Raw genomic sequence first — 16,584 nt, forward strand, 5'->3', positions numbered from 1 at the left:
GGGAAGAGAAGTCTTTGGCATGCAGTGGGTTAGGAACCATTAAAAAATGAAAATTAAATTGTCTTGTTGTATACCTATCCTTTATGACACAGTGTAACTAAATGTGAAAACACAAAAATTGTATTCAAAATTAACTTGAACCAATTTGAACGCTTGTTATTAACACCGCTCGTGACAGTAATGACCACTGCTGTATAGATATGCCATTTACTAAGAAACTATGCAAAATACCTTTATTTCGTAGGTAAGCAAATTAGATTTGAAATCGTTACTAACATACCAATTCATAACACAAATTTTCTTATGAAGATTGAAAAGAAAATAATCTGAATTGATATAGAGATATCAATTCAGATTTATTATTTACAATATTAGAAACAATTTAAAACAACTAAACGGTTCACGGATTTTTTTTATGTAAAATCTTAGACGGCGCAAATTGTAATTTTGAATATCAACAGAAATCTTATTATAGAAGCGTACATTGCCGCCTTAAATTAATTTGTGACCCTGTGAAGATGATTCGCATGAACAGCCAATTTATTTTTGTTCCTATCGATCTTGACATAAGTTACATTTTATTAATGTACACCAATTTTAGAAAATTAATTTCTTTAAACTTATCTTTCTAAGGCACTCTGGGACCAGTTAGTAATTTGCCAAAACACATAGACTGTTCAACGCGTGAATGCCAGCCCACACGTCTCTCGGAGCGTAGGGTTGTCACATTATTATTTGAATGTACCTACAGGTTGTAACCTTAATTTGAAAAAAATAATGTGTTCATCACAACTTCTCGTGCTATGTCGAAATAACCTTTGTTAAATGCAGTACTTACGAGTTAATATTTTTATACCAGCATCGCGGATGGTTGCCTCGATTATGGCCTTTTTTTATCACTCTTCAATTTACAACTAACAAAACAAAAACAGTGTGCATAAACCTTGTGATTATGAAGTAAAATAAAAATGGAAACCTTCGATATGTGGATATAAAAAAGCACTCAATTACTCCATATGATTACATGACTGTAACTAAGCAAAGACGACACGATCCCTTTTCATCTCGTACACAACTCCGCACAGCACACTCACATAGATTCTTCTGCTTCCTTGGCACATTCCTTTATTTTAAAATAAATTCTACTTTGCATTATTTTCATATGAATAAAACTGAATGTAAAAAGACCGTCAAATTTTGGCTTAAGAGTAAAACCTACAATGATACCGAGGACTTGTTGGAAGTTATTTCATAATTTATATTTATATAATATGTAATGTTTAACTACTTATCTTTTATAAATTGTAACGACTTATAACTACTTATCTTTTATTTGTTAAATTTATAAAATCTTTTTTTTTTTTAAGCTTTGTTATGAAAAATGCACTATTATGCCTAAAATACAGGTACACATGTACTTAGTTTAGGCATCGCAATTGCACTATTAGGCACTAAGATTAAAATGTTTAATTTTACCATGATTATTTTATATAATTTAGATTTTTTTTTTGTTTTGTTTATTACTGTTTATTTTAATATTTTATCTGCAATTACATTGTTTTCATTATAATTGTATTAGATTAAGTAATATTGAAATAAATTTATCTTTATCTTTATCTTTATCTTTATCTTTATCTTTATCTTTATCTTTATCTTTATCTTATATAGGAGAATGTAGAGAGACAAAGTCATGAACGAAAGAGTGCTGCAACGTGTTGGTAGAAAACGAAAGATGTTAAATACCATCAAAAGAAGGAAACTAGAGTATCTGGGTCATGTACTGAGAAACCCAAAGTACGTATAATATGTACGTATAATAAATAAGTATTACAATTCGATCCGAGGCAAAATACAAGGAAAGAGAAGTGTAAGAAGAAAATGAAAGTTAATATTTCAATAAGTTTCTGCATTTTATGACTTGCTCCACACCAAATCCTTTGTATGTCAATGTTAGCTTATGTGACCATGAATGTTGACATTCTTATACTGATATTACGCTGAGAAATTGCATCTTTACAATATTTTTTACACAAGTTGGTCGATGTAGAGACAATATGATAAAATGGAATAGACGATATGAAGAAATGGTTTTGACCACCCGACCAACAGTCGGATTGTTAAAACCATTTTTCTTACCACAGAAGAAAAAAAACAATGATCTCGATTACTATCAGAACCGCTATCGCCAAAACTCACATATTCATAATTTGAAACACTACGAAATCTTGATAATGATAGGCCGTAGTTTCTAATTTAAAAACAAGTCATAATTAATTCTGGACTGTTAAATATAATTTAAACTTTACCCTGTTGGCATATCATTGAAAATTCAGTACCTGTTATTGCAATTTTGACTTTATATTGAAATTTCAATCAATGTGCTGCCATCTAGCGGTCAATAGCTGAGCGAAGAAGCATTCGAGATGTTTACTTTATTCTCCAAAAAAGAAGCAACCATATTGCAGCGGTATAAGTTTTACTTTCGTTTCTTGTAACAAACAATTATTGTGAGAAACACAAAATTTAAAATTTAATAAAATTTTAATAACAGAAACGATTAGGTGTATGAAACATCACCATGGATAATATTACTCTCTCTCTCTGGTACTCATTGAACAGGAGTGGAATAGGGAGTTCCTTTGTTTGAGACCAGGTAATTTGTGCGGTTGTCTGGCACAGTATTACATTATTATAATTATTTACTTACAATTAAGAGAGGATTTATGAAAAATATTCGAAGCTAGATATTTCATTTCAATGCAAATTTTCATTAAAATTAAAAATATTTTTTCAAATGGTTTTTGAGTTAAGTATACTTACGGTAAAAAAAAAAAAAAAAAAAGGTATTTTAAGGGTTTAAAAGTATATTTAAAAAAAAATTTAAAAATATAAGTATATTTACGGATATTATTTACTTGATGTTAACGTATTTGTAAAGATACAAAAACGCTTACATTGATTAAAAGCCATGTAACGTTAGTCTTAGTATTTAGTACGGAAACTTGAAATGGATGAAATTGGGTCCAGGATGCCCTAAAATGCTGGCAGGGCTTTCTATCTATATGGCTGTACCAGTTAGTTAGTAAACGTTGGGCGAGTTAACTTCTAGCCGGAACTTGGAGTCAGTCCTTTAATTTTTTGAATACAGTTTTATATTTATACTACAAATCTATCTATGACTCTAGTGAAAAGGGGTACAAGTCAAAAAAGGCAACTTTACAAAGAAACGCGGAAATCAGTTAACGCTTGCTTTTTGACTTGTACCGCTTTTCCTTATAGGTACAGGTATATAGTCCCACTGCTGGGTATCTCGCAAAGACTGTAGGTCAAACCATATTTTGTTCTAACAAACTACACCAACTGACTGAATATACTACGCACGACAATAATTAGATGTAATTAAGCAAAAAGGATCCAATCCATAATTATCAAAAAATGAGTTAAGTGTGTGTCCCAAACAGTTCCTAAACTCTCATCCAAAACAACGCAACGTACAAACGTAAATAAATATCTCTGGAGTTATAGTAATTAAAACTTCAAACTGCCATAAAAATAAATATTAAAACTTCAAACTGGCATATCCCGAAAGTGACTAGATGTGGATTGGATCATTTTTGTTTAACTATATAGACTTTTTTTCACTAAAATATTTTTGATTTACCTTCGCTGAATATATACTACAGGTGCTAAGTTGAGTCGTTAACAGGGTTTTAACTTAATTGCATTACACTCGAAGGCGGTTGATACCATCCGTTAATACGAACAATGATTTACCTTTTATTTTTTGCAATAAAAAAATCATTTGTTCTATAGATTCATACCCAAATTATTTTTTATGATAACAAGTGACAGGACAAACAAGTCGCGCGTCTGGTGGTAAGCGACACACCTGTCCATACCAGTTGCAGTGCTACTCAGACCTTCAAATTGCAAAGATGTAAGGGGCACTGCCACCACGCCCGTCATCCTAAGACATAAGTAGATAAGTCGGTATGTGCCGGTAATTTCACCAACACCCTTAACCTTTGAAACTGGAACATAGTAATGCTCACATTACTGCTTGGCAGCAAAATTAGGAAGTACTTCTCTGGACGAACTCTTTCACAAGGAGCTCTACTGCTACTGAATACCAATTGACCACGATATATGAAACAACTTTTTTTTTTAAAGGGATTCACTAAGTTGTTAATATTAATCGTAGGTACTACCCCTCACCCCCGTTCGGGTGCAACGCAATTAAGTTGAATCTAAATCGCATGCATTTGTTTTTTCAAATAGACCTCATTTTAATTAGTAAATTTAATTTAATAAAAAATCATATTGTTAAAATAAAATATTTTGTAAATCTTACATAGCGTTAATTGGAATGTTCTTTGGTAAATTAAAAACAAGGTATTTAAATTAATAACTATTGTAATTATATTTCAGAATAGAGTGGTTTGCATTAATATTAGATATAATTAGTTAATGGCTTTATCTATGGGACTTATAAAGGGCCAAAAACGTTTGTTTGTTAAGGACTTCAAAAAAAGGAGGATATTCTCAATTCGATTGTATTTTTTTTACTCCGACATTTATGAACCGATTTGGATGATTCTTTTTTGTTGGAAAGGGGGTACCTCAATAGTGGTCCCATTCAAATTTGAAGAAAATATTCCACCTCTAAGGGTGGCAAATTAGAGGATGAATTCGGTTTATTGTATTTCAGTCAATTTCTGTTAACCGATTTCTATAAAACTTAACAAATAGATGTAATTCCACAAATTTTTGACGTCGGTATTTAAAAAAAAAAAGTTATTGTCATGATTCAACATTTTTCTGTTGGTTTATATATCATTTCGACATATAAAAGGCCAGAACACCGGTATCGTGTTCTTTTTCCAGCGATTTAAGGTCCGACTGATATGTAAGAGTGGGGCTAATTACCCGTTTTGAACACAAGCGAATAATAATTGTGATGATGAAAAAAGTTACGTTTTCCTATAAACTAAGTAAAGTTATTTTCATTACATTATAATCATTTGAAAAAATAAATATACGCTATTTATATCCGAAAAAATAGTTTTGTTTCAAATGTGTAATAATCGCGAAAACATAGGGACTCTATTCGCCCAACTTTATTTGCTATTGTCCACTTTTTATTTATTATCCTCATAGTTTTCTCTAAATGAGTAACCACGACCGTACAGACTAATCCTCTTTTACTTATTGCTTTGTTTTATGTACAGGCACATACTTTGTCCCGCTTCCTAAGACAGATTCTTGTCTAATTTACGAGCTACAGTTTCTTAAATTCGTTACGCCTTTCTTTTATCTTTTGTTACATTTTTTATCCACACACACACAGCTTTTTACCGTACACTTCTTTGCGAACACACTAAAACAAAAACAACACATAGATAACTTAGAACTAGTTATAGGCATAGGTAGCCTTGGCAGAGGAACACTAAACGGAGAGAGAGAGAGACATAGTGTGCTATTGGAAAAAAATCTAATTAATAATATCTCCTAATAAATACCCATTATTTTTTTGTATGATAACATACGACAAAACAAGTCGTGCGTTTAGTGGTAAGCAGCAATTAAATCGCAAAGATCTGAGGGGTACTGCCACTGCGCCCGTCACCCAGAGACATAAAACTGAAAAGTTACATGTGCCTGTAAATTCACCAGCACTCTTACCCTTCAAAACCGAAACGCAGTAATGCTCACTGCTCGGTGGTAGAAATATGTAAGGTGGTAAAGTGGTCGTATTACCCTAGTAGACGAATTCTTTTACAACTGCCTCTGTGGCCGAACGAAGAGGTCCAAGGTTCGTTTTCTGGGGCCGAAAAAAATATTTGTATGGCCTACATTTATTTCCCTCGTGAGTTTGGGTGTAATTTGTGGTTGTCTATGTGTGTGTCCATAGCACCCGCGACACAGGGTCTTCCCTAGTGCGGAGCTATGTTGAGTGCGTTATTATTAATATTATTATTATTATTGTTATATTAGTTATTAATAAATATACAAAGGTTGCAGTGTAAGACTACAGTCTTAAAACTAGATTACGTAAGTATCTTCTGGTACGCCAGAAGATACTATGCAATATAGTTTTAAAAATAGATAGCGACTTAGAATGTCGGATTTCAAAAGTAAGTTCCTTCAAAAGTAGATATAATAGAAAATGAAACAACAAACCAAGTCAACCGTGACCATGGGACCTGTAAAGGGCCGAAACGTCGTTTTGTTTGAAAAAACAAATATACGCGATTTAAATCCGGAAAAATAGTTTCCTTTCCTATGTGTAACAATCGCGAAAACCTAAGAACTCGACAAGTAGATATAATATTTTCATCTATAGTTAAAATTGTTGCATTGAAAAATGTAATCCAAGGTTTGTGATATACGGCATATATAAAAAGACAGCAAAATAAATGTCTATCGTTTTCTCAAACTTTCGTAAAGCCTTGAGAATCTTACATAAAGCTTTTACAATTTACATAAATCTAACACAGAAATATATAATATGGTAAGGTTTTCAAATTATTTCACTGTCTATTCACTGCCTTTTGCTTTGATTTAGTTTGATATTAGCCTTAGGCACTTTTAAAGAGAATGTTGAAGATAGAAACATAAAGTAGTAGGTCATGGTGGTAGTAAATTACTACTTGTTTTTAACCTGCTAAGGCCCCGTGTGCCGCCTCTCAAGTAGAGGTCATGGCTTCGAATCCAGGCTCATTTACCATGAGTTTTTCGGTGAAGGATTTGTGATGAAACCTGTACGTCGAAGAAGGTTTACAACCCTCGGAAAACCTGTGAAGTCCCCAAACCGCAATTGGGTCTAGGCATACTTGCCTGAGAGGAGGCCCGTGCCTAGCAGTGGGACGTAGAAATGGTGAAAACCCCGTGTACGTCAAAATGTACATAATATGAGAAGTGATTCAAAGCCAGACAATATTATTATCGACACATGTCCGAATTTAGGAGAATGCTTCAGTGGCACCCCATCAAGTTGCACCGTGAGGAACACGTTCTCAGCTTTATAATGTTCTATATGACCCTCGTGCTCCGCCATACCTTAAGGATCGTTTTCACTTTCTCGGGGATGATCACAACCGTGAACTAAGGTCTGAAATTTGCATATAGTTTTTTGCATGTTTTTTTTTTAATAACGCACACACTCAACATAGTCCCGCACTAGGGAAACCCTGTGTCGCGGGTGCCATGGACACGCATATAAACTACCACAAATTACACCCAAACTAATGAGAGAAATAAATGTAGGCCATACAAAATTTTTCTCCCGGCCCGGGAATCGAACCTGAGACCTCTGCGGCATAGTAACTGTTTGGCCTCAGAGGCAGGGTTAACGTTCACATTTAAGCTGTAATGTAAACAACTGTTCTGTAGTGCATCCATCTCCTATGCGCGTTACTGCCTTGCACTGGTCTTCTTTCTTTACGAAAGGTAAACTGTCTTTCAACTCAATGGGTCTTAGTTACTTTGCCATGGCAGCTGACTTCGCAAATACAAATAACATTTATTTTACCTAACGTTTTTTGACTCATTTACTGTTATATTAAGGTTGTGTGATAGAGATCGCTGTAAGACCGCCGATTGTACCTTTCACTATGCCTTTGTATTATATTTATTTTATAGTTGTATGTTTTGAGCTTTGTATATTGTAGAACATACCTATTCCTATAGAATCTATAATTAATAAACTATACGCTTTACAATGCCTTATTTGAAAAATGGAAAATTAATATGCTACTCCGCGAACTAAGGAATGTTAAATGGAGCAAAATAGCTGCGTTTTTGTTGGATTTCTTTTGTGCAGTTAATGTTCCCATTCTCGGTCCCAAATACTACCATCAAAAATATAACCGACACAGAGTTTAATTGCATGGAAAGAAATTCAACACAAGTGTAGCCACTTTAATTTTATCAGATTAAAATAGCTATATATGCTGTGTGTGTGTATATATATGTACATAGTTCTGGTCATGTTTTTTGTGTATATTTATGTATGTAAATTATGTGTAAACTTTGATCCTATCTTTAAATTTTTATTGAATGTCATTAGTTGTTGTGAAATTACTCCACTAGTTTGTTATAACTATTAATACAAAGATCGAAATCTTAGAAAAAATTCCGTCGATCCGGATTTGAACCGACGTCTCCTAGCAAACCGTGGCAGACGCTGTGCTACCTAAGCGACGGAACGAACCAGCGAACCTTACGAAATGTTCTATGTACTTCTTGTCGGATCTTTGTGTTTGGTTTTCAACCACCATTTAACCGTAGCGCCAGCTACGCGAAATCTATGAAGTTTGATCCTATCTGTTTTTAACCTAAGCTTCTCATCGTATGCGCCGCCTGTTAATTATTCTGAACCCAGCTCGCCGGTTGATTAGCAAAGAATGCCTAAAGGCATTCAGTCCACCGTTTGAACTGTATAATGTGCAATAAAGTTTAAATAAAGAAAAAAAAATATAGCACGATTATAAATCACATTATAAATGTTAGACAACACACGTCGCTCTGATCTCAAAGTAAGTTACTAAAGCACTTGTGTTATGGAAATTGGAAACAACGATGGTATCACACACACCCAGACCCGCGAAAATATAGAAAACTAAAAATTTCGATATTGGTCCGGCCGGGGATCAAACTCAGGACCTCAGAGATGGCGACACTATGAAAATCAGTGTGCAAGCTCAAGGTAAACTTTTTACACTTGAAAACGTCATTTTTAAGCTACTGCTCTTTCACTACGCTGACCTCCCTGAGAAGAACAATCAAGAAACTCTAGGGATTGGATATATATATATAATATGTTTATATATATGTACTTCTACTTACTACTAAATATACAGACGAAGTTGCAGACTAAGATGGAGCCAGAAGATGCTTACATAATCCAGTTTTAAATATAGGAAGCAGTTTAGAATGTCGGATTTCAGACGGGAGTTCGTTCTATAACAGTAAAGGAGTCTTTAAAATACAGCGGATGAAAGGAGGTTTCAACAGGTTATCCATCTGACCTAAAACTAGATGTGATTTTTTTTATGATATCAAAAGACGGAACGAAGAAGTCGTGCGCCTGGTGGTAAATAGCACGAATACGCATAACAGTTGCAGTACAACTCAGAGCTTTAAATCGCAAATACTGCACACTACACTGCCACTGCATCCGTCATTCTGAGACAAAAAATTATCAAGCCCCTTGTATCTGTAATTTCACCAGCGCCTTAGAGCCCACCCACGTCGCTACAGGACGTCTCACGTTTCTATAACAATTTCTTGGCCACCATTCGGTTATCGCTTTAGTCTACATATCTTCACCACGCCTCGCCTAGTTTTATTTTAAGTTCGTTATCCGATTCTTCCATGTCCTGGACCTAAATTACCCGTTACTCTTGAAAACCAGAACCGAGCAATTCCCACATTACTGCTTGGTGGCAGAAATAGGTAAGGTGGCAGTACTAAACTTGGATGAACTCTTTCACCCAACTCTACTGCTAATAGTCTAATAATAGATTCTAATAGTAGATTAGAAAAAATCTAATAGTAGATTTAACACATAAATAAAGAAGATAATAAATTGTCCATAATCCTATTTATTTATGTGTTAAGTAATTAATAAAATGCAGTCATTAACTGTATTTTTTACAAGAACAACAGGGAAGAAGAGTTATTCATATTTTAAACACTAAATGTTTTTTTTAACGCACAGACTCAACATAGCGCCGCACTAGGGAAACCCTGTGTCGCGGGTGCCATGGACACACACATAGACAACCACAAATTACACCCAAACTCACGAGAGAAATAATGTAGGCCTACAAATATTTCTCCTGGCCCGGGAATCGAACCTTGTATCTGTAATTTCACCAGCACCTTAGAGCCCACCCACGTCGCTACAGGACGTCTCATGTTTCTATAACAATTTCTTGGCCACCATTCGGTTATCGCTTTAGTCTACATATCTTCACCACGCCTCGCATAATCTCCTGCCTAGTTTTATTTTTATTATTCCGGCATGATAACCGTTCGGCCACAGAGGCAGTTAAAATGGCTATCGTTGTAATTTTTTCTGAATTATTACAGAATACTAATAAAAAAGAACTCAACAGTTCGTAGAATTACATCTACCGGTTACCGGAAAGTGCGCGAAACCGGATTAGAGATTAATGAGATGGAATATTTTCTTCAAATTTAAATGGGACCAATACCGAGGCATCCTCTTTCCAACAAAAAGAATCATCAAAATCGTTTCACCAATACTGGGGTTATCGAGTAACATACATATAAAAAAAATTTTAAAAAACCTCGTTTTTTTGAAATCGGTTAAAAAAATAGTCCAGCTCCATATCAAAACGCAATACATACTTACCCTTGAATGGCATGGAAATGGCAGAAACATAGTATAGCATATTTAGTATATTACTTAATTAATTACTTCTTGGTTATATACTCGTAGCTTCGTTCCGAAGTGGCCTTTTGTACAACTACCAAATAGTAGAAAACACGAGATAAAGTACAGTTAAGTTAAAATTTAAACCAAGTTTCAACTCGCGTTTTTTGCTCAAGAACTCGAGTGAGACTGGATTCTTAAAAACTTTGTAGTAATATATTTTTCCCAGTGTCACGTGAAGTTTTCTTAGTAAATTACGACTGGTAATTCTACAAATTTCTCTTAGCGCGTAAGACTTTGAGATAATAAGAATAATACATTTTATTTATTTCATACTTATACAGACAGACGTGTCGCTTAGCACTGGGCGTACCACTTGTTCGTTCCGCCACTTAGTATCATAAACAAAAACTCCACTACTCATTCGTAAGACAGATTTCCCTGAGAAGAACGAGCAAGAAATTTATTAATTTATTTATTTCACATACATAAGCTAGCAACTATCATTACAGGACTAACCTCATGCGATAGTGTAGTAGTCAAAATTATCACTTGTTCATTATATTCAAAATTATATTGTAACGTATTACATTACAACTGTAACTATTTTCTATTAAGATCACAAGGCTGAGAGTGAAAAACAGCATTACCCTGAGGCTTTGTCCTTTTCATCAACATATCAGTGATAGAAATCAGAATAGCCCATAGTGTACAAGTACGTCATACGATTTTCTATACTATATACCCGTATGAGAGTGTGAGGATTTAAGTAATACAGTCCTATTTATTTTATTATTGAAGAGCCTTCTTTATAACAATGTAAAATAATTCGGGGCAGTAAACTGGCGCTGAAATGAAATCCGGGGCACTACCCAAGAAAATATCATCGCCGTCAAACCATTTTATGTCCCACGTGTTTTGTGTCCTAAAGCGGGTTGGAGACTTTACAAGTTTTCCAAGGGTCTGCAAAGATCCGCAACGAGCACATAGACAAAATTCGTAAGTTTTTTTTGTGATAAAATAAGGGCGCCTGATGGAAAGTGACGATGAGGTCGGTGGAGTATGCACACCTAAAAAATGCCTATTCATTCTCGCCTTAAATGTGAATGCGTAACTCTTCGTGCGAATAGGTAGGACCCCAGCCTACGTCTAGTCCCCCGATGATGGAAAGGTGAAGGCGGAATTAAATTGTGCAATTCCATCGCTCAGTCTCTGTAGAATACCAATAGGCGGGCAACTTTATGACGCCAGTGTCAAAGCTTTTGAGTTTCGCCTCTCTAAATTCGAGTCAACTCTAAGCCTCTTGGAACGCTCTTCAACTGAACTGGCCAGTTGGTATTTAGACACACATTAAATATGGTTCAATGAAGTTTGAGCGAACAATAAGATGTCAGGTCAACATCATTTGCACTTAACAACCTAGCCACATTGAACAGGATTAAACATGTGGTGGTAGTAACTTGGGCTAAAACTAAAACCTATCAAACAAACTAAATTTAACTTTAAATTTGAATCCGAAAGGTTGTTTATTGTTTGCACGTGGAATTGCAGTTCGTAGAAGTCGGCAAATGAACTACAACTTTCGTTGCCGGCTATTCAACTTACGTCTACACTACAGTCCCTATATAATGATATCTTTCAAGTTATGTAACTAAAATATAAAACGCGTTTACTCAGTTCATAAGATAAAGATAGTTTATTTAGAAATAATTAGCATAAAGTCCATGGTTCGAATTTTTCTAACAGCAGGTATCTACGATTTTTATTATGAATTACATTTAAGAATGTTTACTGGCAGTACCTCTCGCTAACCGTGAAGAAAAATATCGTGATGAAGAAGGTTCACAGCCCTTGGAAAACGTGTGAAGAACCCACATTGAGTCAACGTTACTATGAAAATAACATAAAACCCTCTCCTTAGAGAAAACGCGTATATTGATTACGAAAGCTTCTAAATAAATATCTAGGATTATCGCAAAGCGGACATTTTTAAGTTTCTGGAACCGTAAATGTGGGGTGAACGACATGAAAACGAATAACAATTATAGAGAAATGGTTTGAAATTCAGACGACGACGCTTTGAAAAATTTGCAATCATAGATTTAAATAAAGATTGAACAAAAACCATCCAATTAATAAAATACCTGAATAGTTTAAATTCTATTCTTGACACACATTCTGTCTTACTTTAGCTAATTCTACTAAATATCTATAAAACACGACCAACGCTAAATTACTTCATCCTATATTTAATTATTTTGTTAATGCAACTAGGTAGGTATGGTACTTTCTCGTTTAGAAATTATTCGCACACGACATTCAAAATTTTCAAATTTTGCCGTTACCTACGCCATGTCTCCCGCTCTGATTAGCTTGCCTCTATCTCGTAGGCTGTCTAGAAGAGATTGCTCTTAGCAATAAGGCTGCCTTTGCCCACGTTACTTTTAAGTTATTTATGTACTATTTATGTTCTTGTGTGTGAGCAATAAGGTTTGTTATCTATCTATCCATTATTTTTATCAATGTTTTTGCCTTATAAAGTGCCAATTATAGAAACTAGGCTACTTTACCCTACTTGTAAAATGTGATTATCTAGTAATTTCGGAATATACGCGGTTTTAACTTTTTCATTTTTAATGTATATATCAAAGCTATAGACAACTATAGTAGTAGGTGTACATCAAACCTATATGCATTTTTGCATTTAAAATATTGACTTACTGAATAGAATAATACACATGTATATTTTTATTCATGTATGTATGTAAACATTTCGTTAATAACATATTTACCTATCATAAAATACTTAAGAACTGTGTATCAAGGAGGTCAAAAAATAGAAGTAACGTCTAAAATACATTCAATATGTTATATCTGCTACTAACTAACTAGAATAAGGATTTCAGCTGCAGGTAAAGTTAAATAGTGTACAAGATTCTGCATGTTCCTTCAAACGTTCCGTAGCTTAATTCAACCGACCTATATCTGCACTAAATGGAGCAGAAGCCTGTACTCTATAGACATATTTATGCTTCTATTAGTACCTGTGGGCGATGCGCTTTATGCTGTGGCCGATTTAACGCCGTTCATAGCCTGAATGGTTTATATTAAAGTTAGTATGGACGGTGTTGTGATTGTTGCAACGTACTTTGACGCCGGCTTGCTTTTCTGGTCAACGGATGTTTGGATTACGTTGTTTAATTAGGTTTTCAACTCAATGAAAGTTTTCTTCCCTATCTTTTTTTCTACCAAAACCTTCGCAATGTTTCTGTATAAACATAAGGTAAGTAAATTCACAAACAGAATAAACAAGATAAAGGGACAGACGTACGTATTTAAATTCCCAAACAGAAACGCACCGTGTACACGTTAAGTCTCAAAAGTTACGTGACGTTCAAGAAATCTCGTTCGACTATAATGTTAAACCAATTGTCTTGTTACTTTGACCTTTATTCATCTTACCATAAAACTAGAGATGTTCCCCTACCCTTTTCAACATAACCTAATCCTCGTTATCAAAATCGACAAACTAAATATTATCTGATACCGCCTGACGCATGCACCTGATATAAACTTTCGCTCGCAAATATTCGATTGGACGTAACCAGTTATGAGTAATAATATAACCAAACATAAATTTCGTAATGTAGTTGAGTGAAGTTAAGTTTTTCTCTGGGTGTCCATGTCAGAAAACGTGTGCATCGTCTTACCAATACCGCAGCCTGGTTATACGCTTGACTTAAACACCATAAATATTTGCTAGCTTTTAATACGCGTCCATAACGACCACATATTGCTGCGTAACTGTAAAGGGAACACAAAGGCTGTTGGCGCGTTTAGCATAATATTATCACTGTAGAAACACAACACTACCTGTAACGCTGAGCAAGGACATGTTGGCCGTGCGTCCCGGCCTGGCTGGCCCGTCGACCCGAGGCGGTCGGCGGGGCCGGCGCCTCACCGGCCGCCGCGGGGCGCCATAACTCGCAACGCGCGCCCGGCTCTCCGCGGGCCGGCGACCGACTGCCGCCCGGTTACTCGCCGATTTGCCGCGCACGCGCACTCCAAAACACCCTCTGACATCACCGGTACCCGGATTATTTTCACCCGGCGAGGTAAATACCCTCACATCGATCGGGCCCGGTTAAACTTGATGCAATCATTGCACTGCCCTAGTCTTCGGATGCAGTTTTATAGGTTGCTAACGATCGAGTCGCCGCGCCGACCACCACGCGGATTAATAGGTCATCCGGTGTCGCGAGAGTCGTGGCGTCTGACGCGGCGCGAAGGCGCGCGAAATATCCCGGTCACCGCAGAATGGCACTGCCGACTCAAGTTTTGTACACTATGCTTTCTTTATAAGGAACTACCAACAGTGTTTCATAACACTTAATACAGGATCTTAGGTGGATTCTTTCTGCTTAGTTAATACGTTCCAAAAATTTATAGATAGATGTATAAGATGTATAAGGTACAAACCATATGAAAACAGATTAATTACCACACATTAAAAACACCTGCTATCATAATATTAATACTAGCTGAAGCAGGCCGAGGCATGAAATTATCATAATCGGAATTAAAAATTATATTTCTCGGATTTAGCTGAAATTTGTGCTCCAAAATGTTTTCGACCTATTGCTTTCCAACTCAGTCATGTGGAACTGAAATTTCGTAGGGCGAACTGGGCAAAACGATCAAGCTACACGCAACCGACAGAGATCACGCAAAAATCGCATTTGTTACCCCTAGAACATCGCGGTCGATCTTCATCTCGAGTATCAGATTATATTAATATTTCAGCTATACACTTTTACAGAGTTGCGTTCTCTTGTTAAAGCTGTAAGACTTTCTATTGTTTCCCGTAAGTCAATGAGGGTTGTCTTGATTTCATTGTAACTTAATAATGTCTACCGTAAAGACAGCCAATGGTAGAGTAATTTCAACAGTTAGTGTTTTTATTATCAATATGGTTATATATTTACTTAAATTTTCGAATGTCTCGAAAATTTTATAATAGTTATGGACGTAACTTAGAATTTGACGAAAATGAATTATTATAACGTACGTAAATTATAAATTATAACGTAGAACATGGAATTAAGGATTTATAATGTATGTAGATAAAGTTTATATGTCAAAATCGTTAGTTACATATGTCTAATAGGGATGATATTAGCGAAGTCGGATGATCTCATCTAATTCTTTCATATTGTGAACAAAAGCCATTTTTAACTGACTTTAAAAAAGGAGGAGGTTTCTCAATTCGACTTTTTTTGTATGTATGCTACGAGATTACTTCAGCCTTTGTGAACGGAGTTTAATGATTCTTTTTTTGTTGAAAATTGAGTATCTCAGAATTGGTTCCATTTAAATTTGAAGAAAATATTGAACCTCAAAGGGTGGCAAACTAGGATGAATCCAGTTTCACGCACTTTCCGGTTACCGATTTCAATAAAACTTGGCATATAGATGTAATTCTATGAAAAGGGTGGCAAACGAGGATGAATACAGTTTCGCGCACTTTCCGGTTACCGATTTCAATTAAACTTGGCAAATAGATGTAATTCTATGAACTTGTCAGATCGGTTATTTTTTTATAATTGGCTACAAATACATAGAGATAGGTTCAAGATGCCTAATTTACAAAATATAATAATAATAACGCGCAAAGTACCGGAGGAACGTCAAGAGTTTAAATTTTAAGAAAATAGATACGTTATACTGTCAAATGTAAAGGCGCCTTAAAATTAGACGCTTTTAGAAGCGGTGCAGTGGCGCAAATGTGGCGCGGCAGCCGCACGTTACGTCTTACTTCACTAATTGGTACTGCAAAAACTACAGAGCTTTTATAAGCCGCCCTTAATCAAGCTTTAATTGCCTTGAAAGCTTCAACTTTACACCGGGACAGTTGTTTCAACTGTACCAAGCACAGATCCGGTCCTGTATGGAGTACTGCTGTCACATATGGGATAGCTCTGCTAAATACCAACTGGCCACTTTGGATTCAACCGACAAGCGTGCCAAAAGGCTTATAGGTGACTCAGAATTAGAAGATACGAAGCTGCAGAGCCTTGAACACTGCCGTAAAGTTGCCTGCTTATCGATATTCTACACGATATATCATGGAGAGTGTGCGATGGAATTGCATAATTTGATTCCGCCTTCCCCTTTCCATCATC

General features: G+C 35.5%; 1 protein-coding gene across 1 annotated transcript in view; it reads right to left on the bottom strand.

Annotated features, from left to right (window-relative positions):
• Positions 1 to 14,375, bottom strand: part of LOC113234931 (phorbol ester/diacylglycerol-binding protein unc-13-like) — a 261,122-nt gene extending 246,747 nt beyond the window's left edge. Inside the window, exon 1 of the mRNA XM_026470452.1 lies at positions 14,276 to 14,375. Within this exon, the coding sequence (XP_026326237.1) occupies positions 14,276 to 14,297 (22 nt within the window). The 5' untranslated portion in view covers positions 14,298 to 14,375. The remainder of the gene's footprint in view (positions 1 to 14,275) is intronic.
• Positions 14,376 to 16,584: the final 2,209 nt, after the last annotated feature.

The sequence above is a fragment of the Hyposmocoma kahamanoa genome, unplaced genomic scaffold (genome assembly GCF_003589595.1).
Source record: "Hyposmocoma kahamanoa isolate Upper Pololo Valley unplaced genomic scaffold, ASM358959v1 86, whole genome shotgun sequence".
Taxonomy (NCBI): Eukaryota; Metazoa; Arthropoda; class Insecta; order Lepidoptera; family Cosmopterigidae; genus Hyposmocoma; species Hyposmocoma kahamanoa.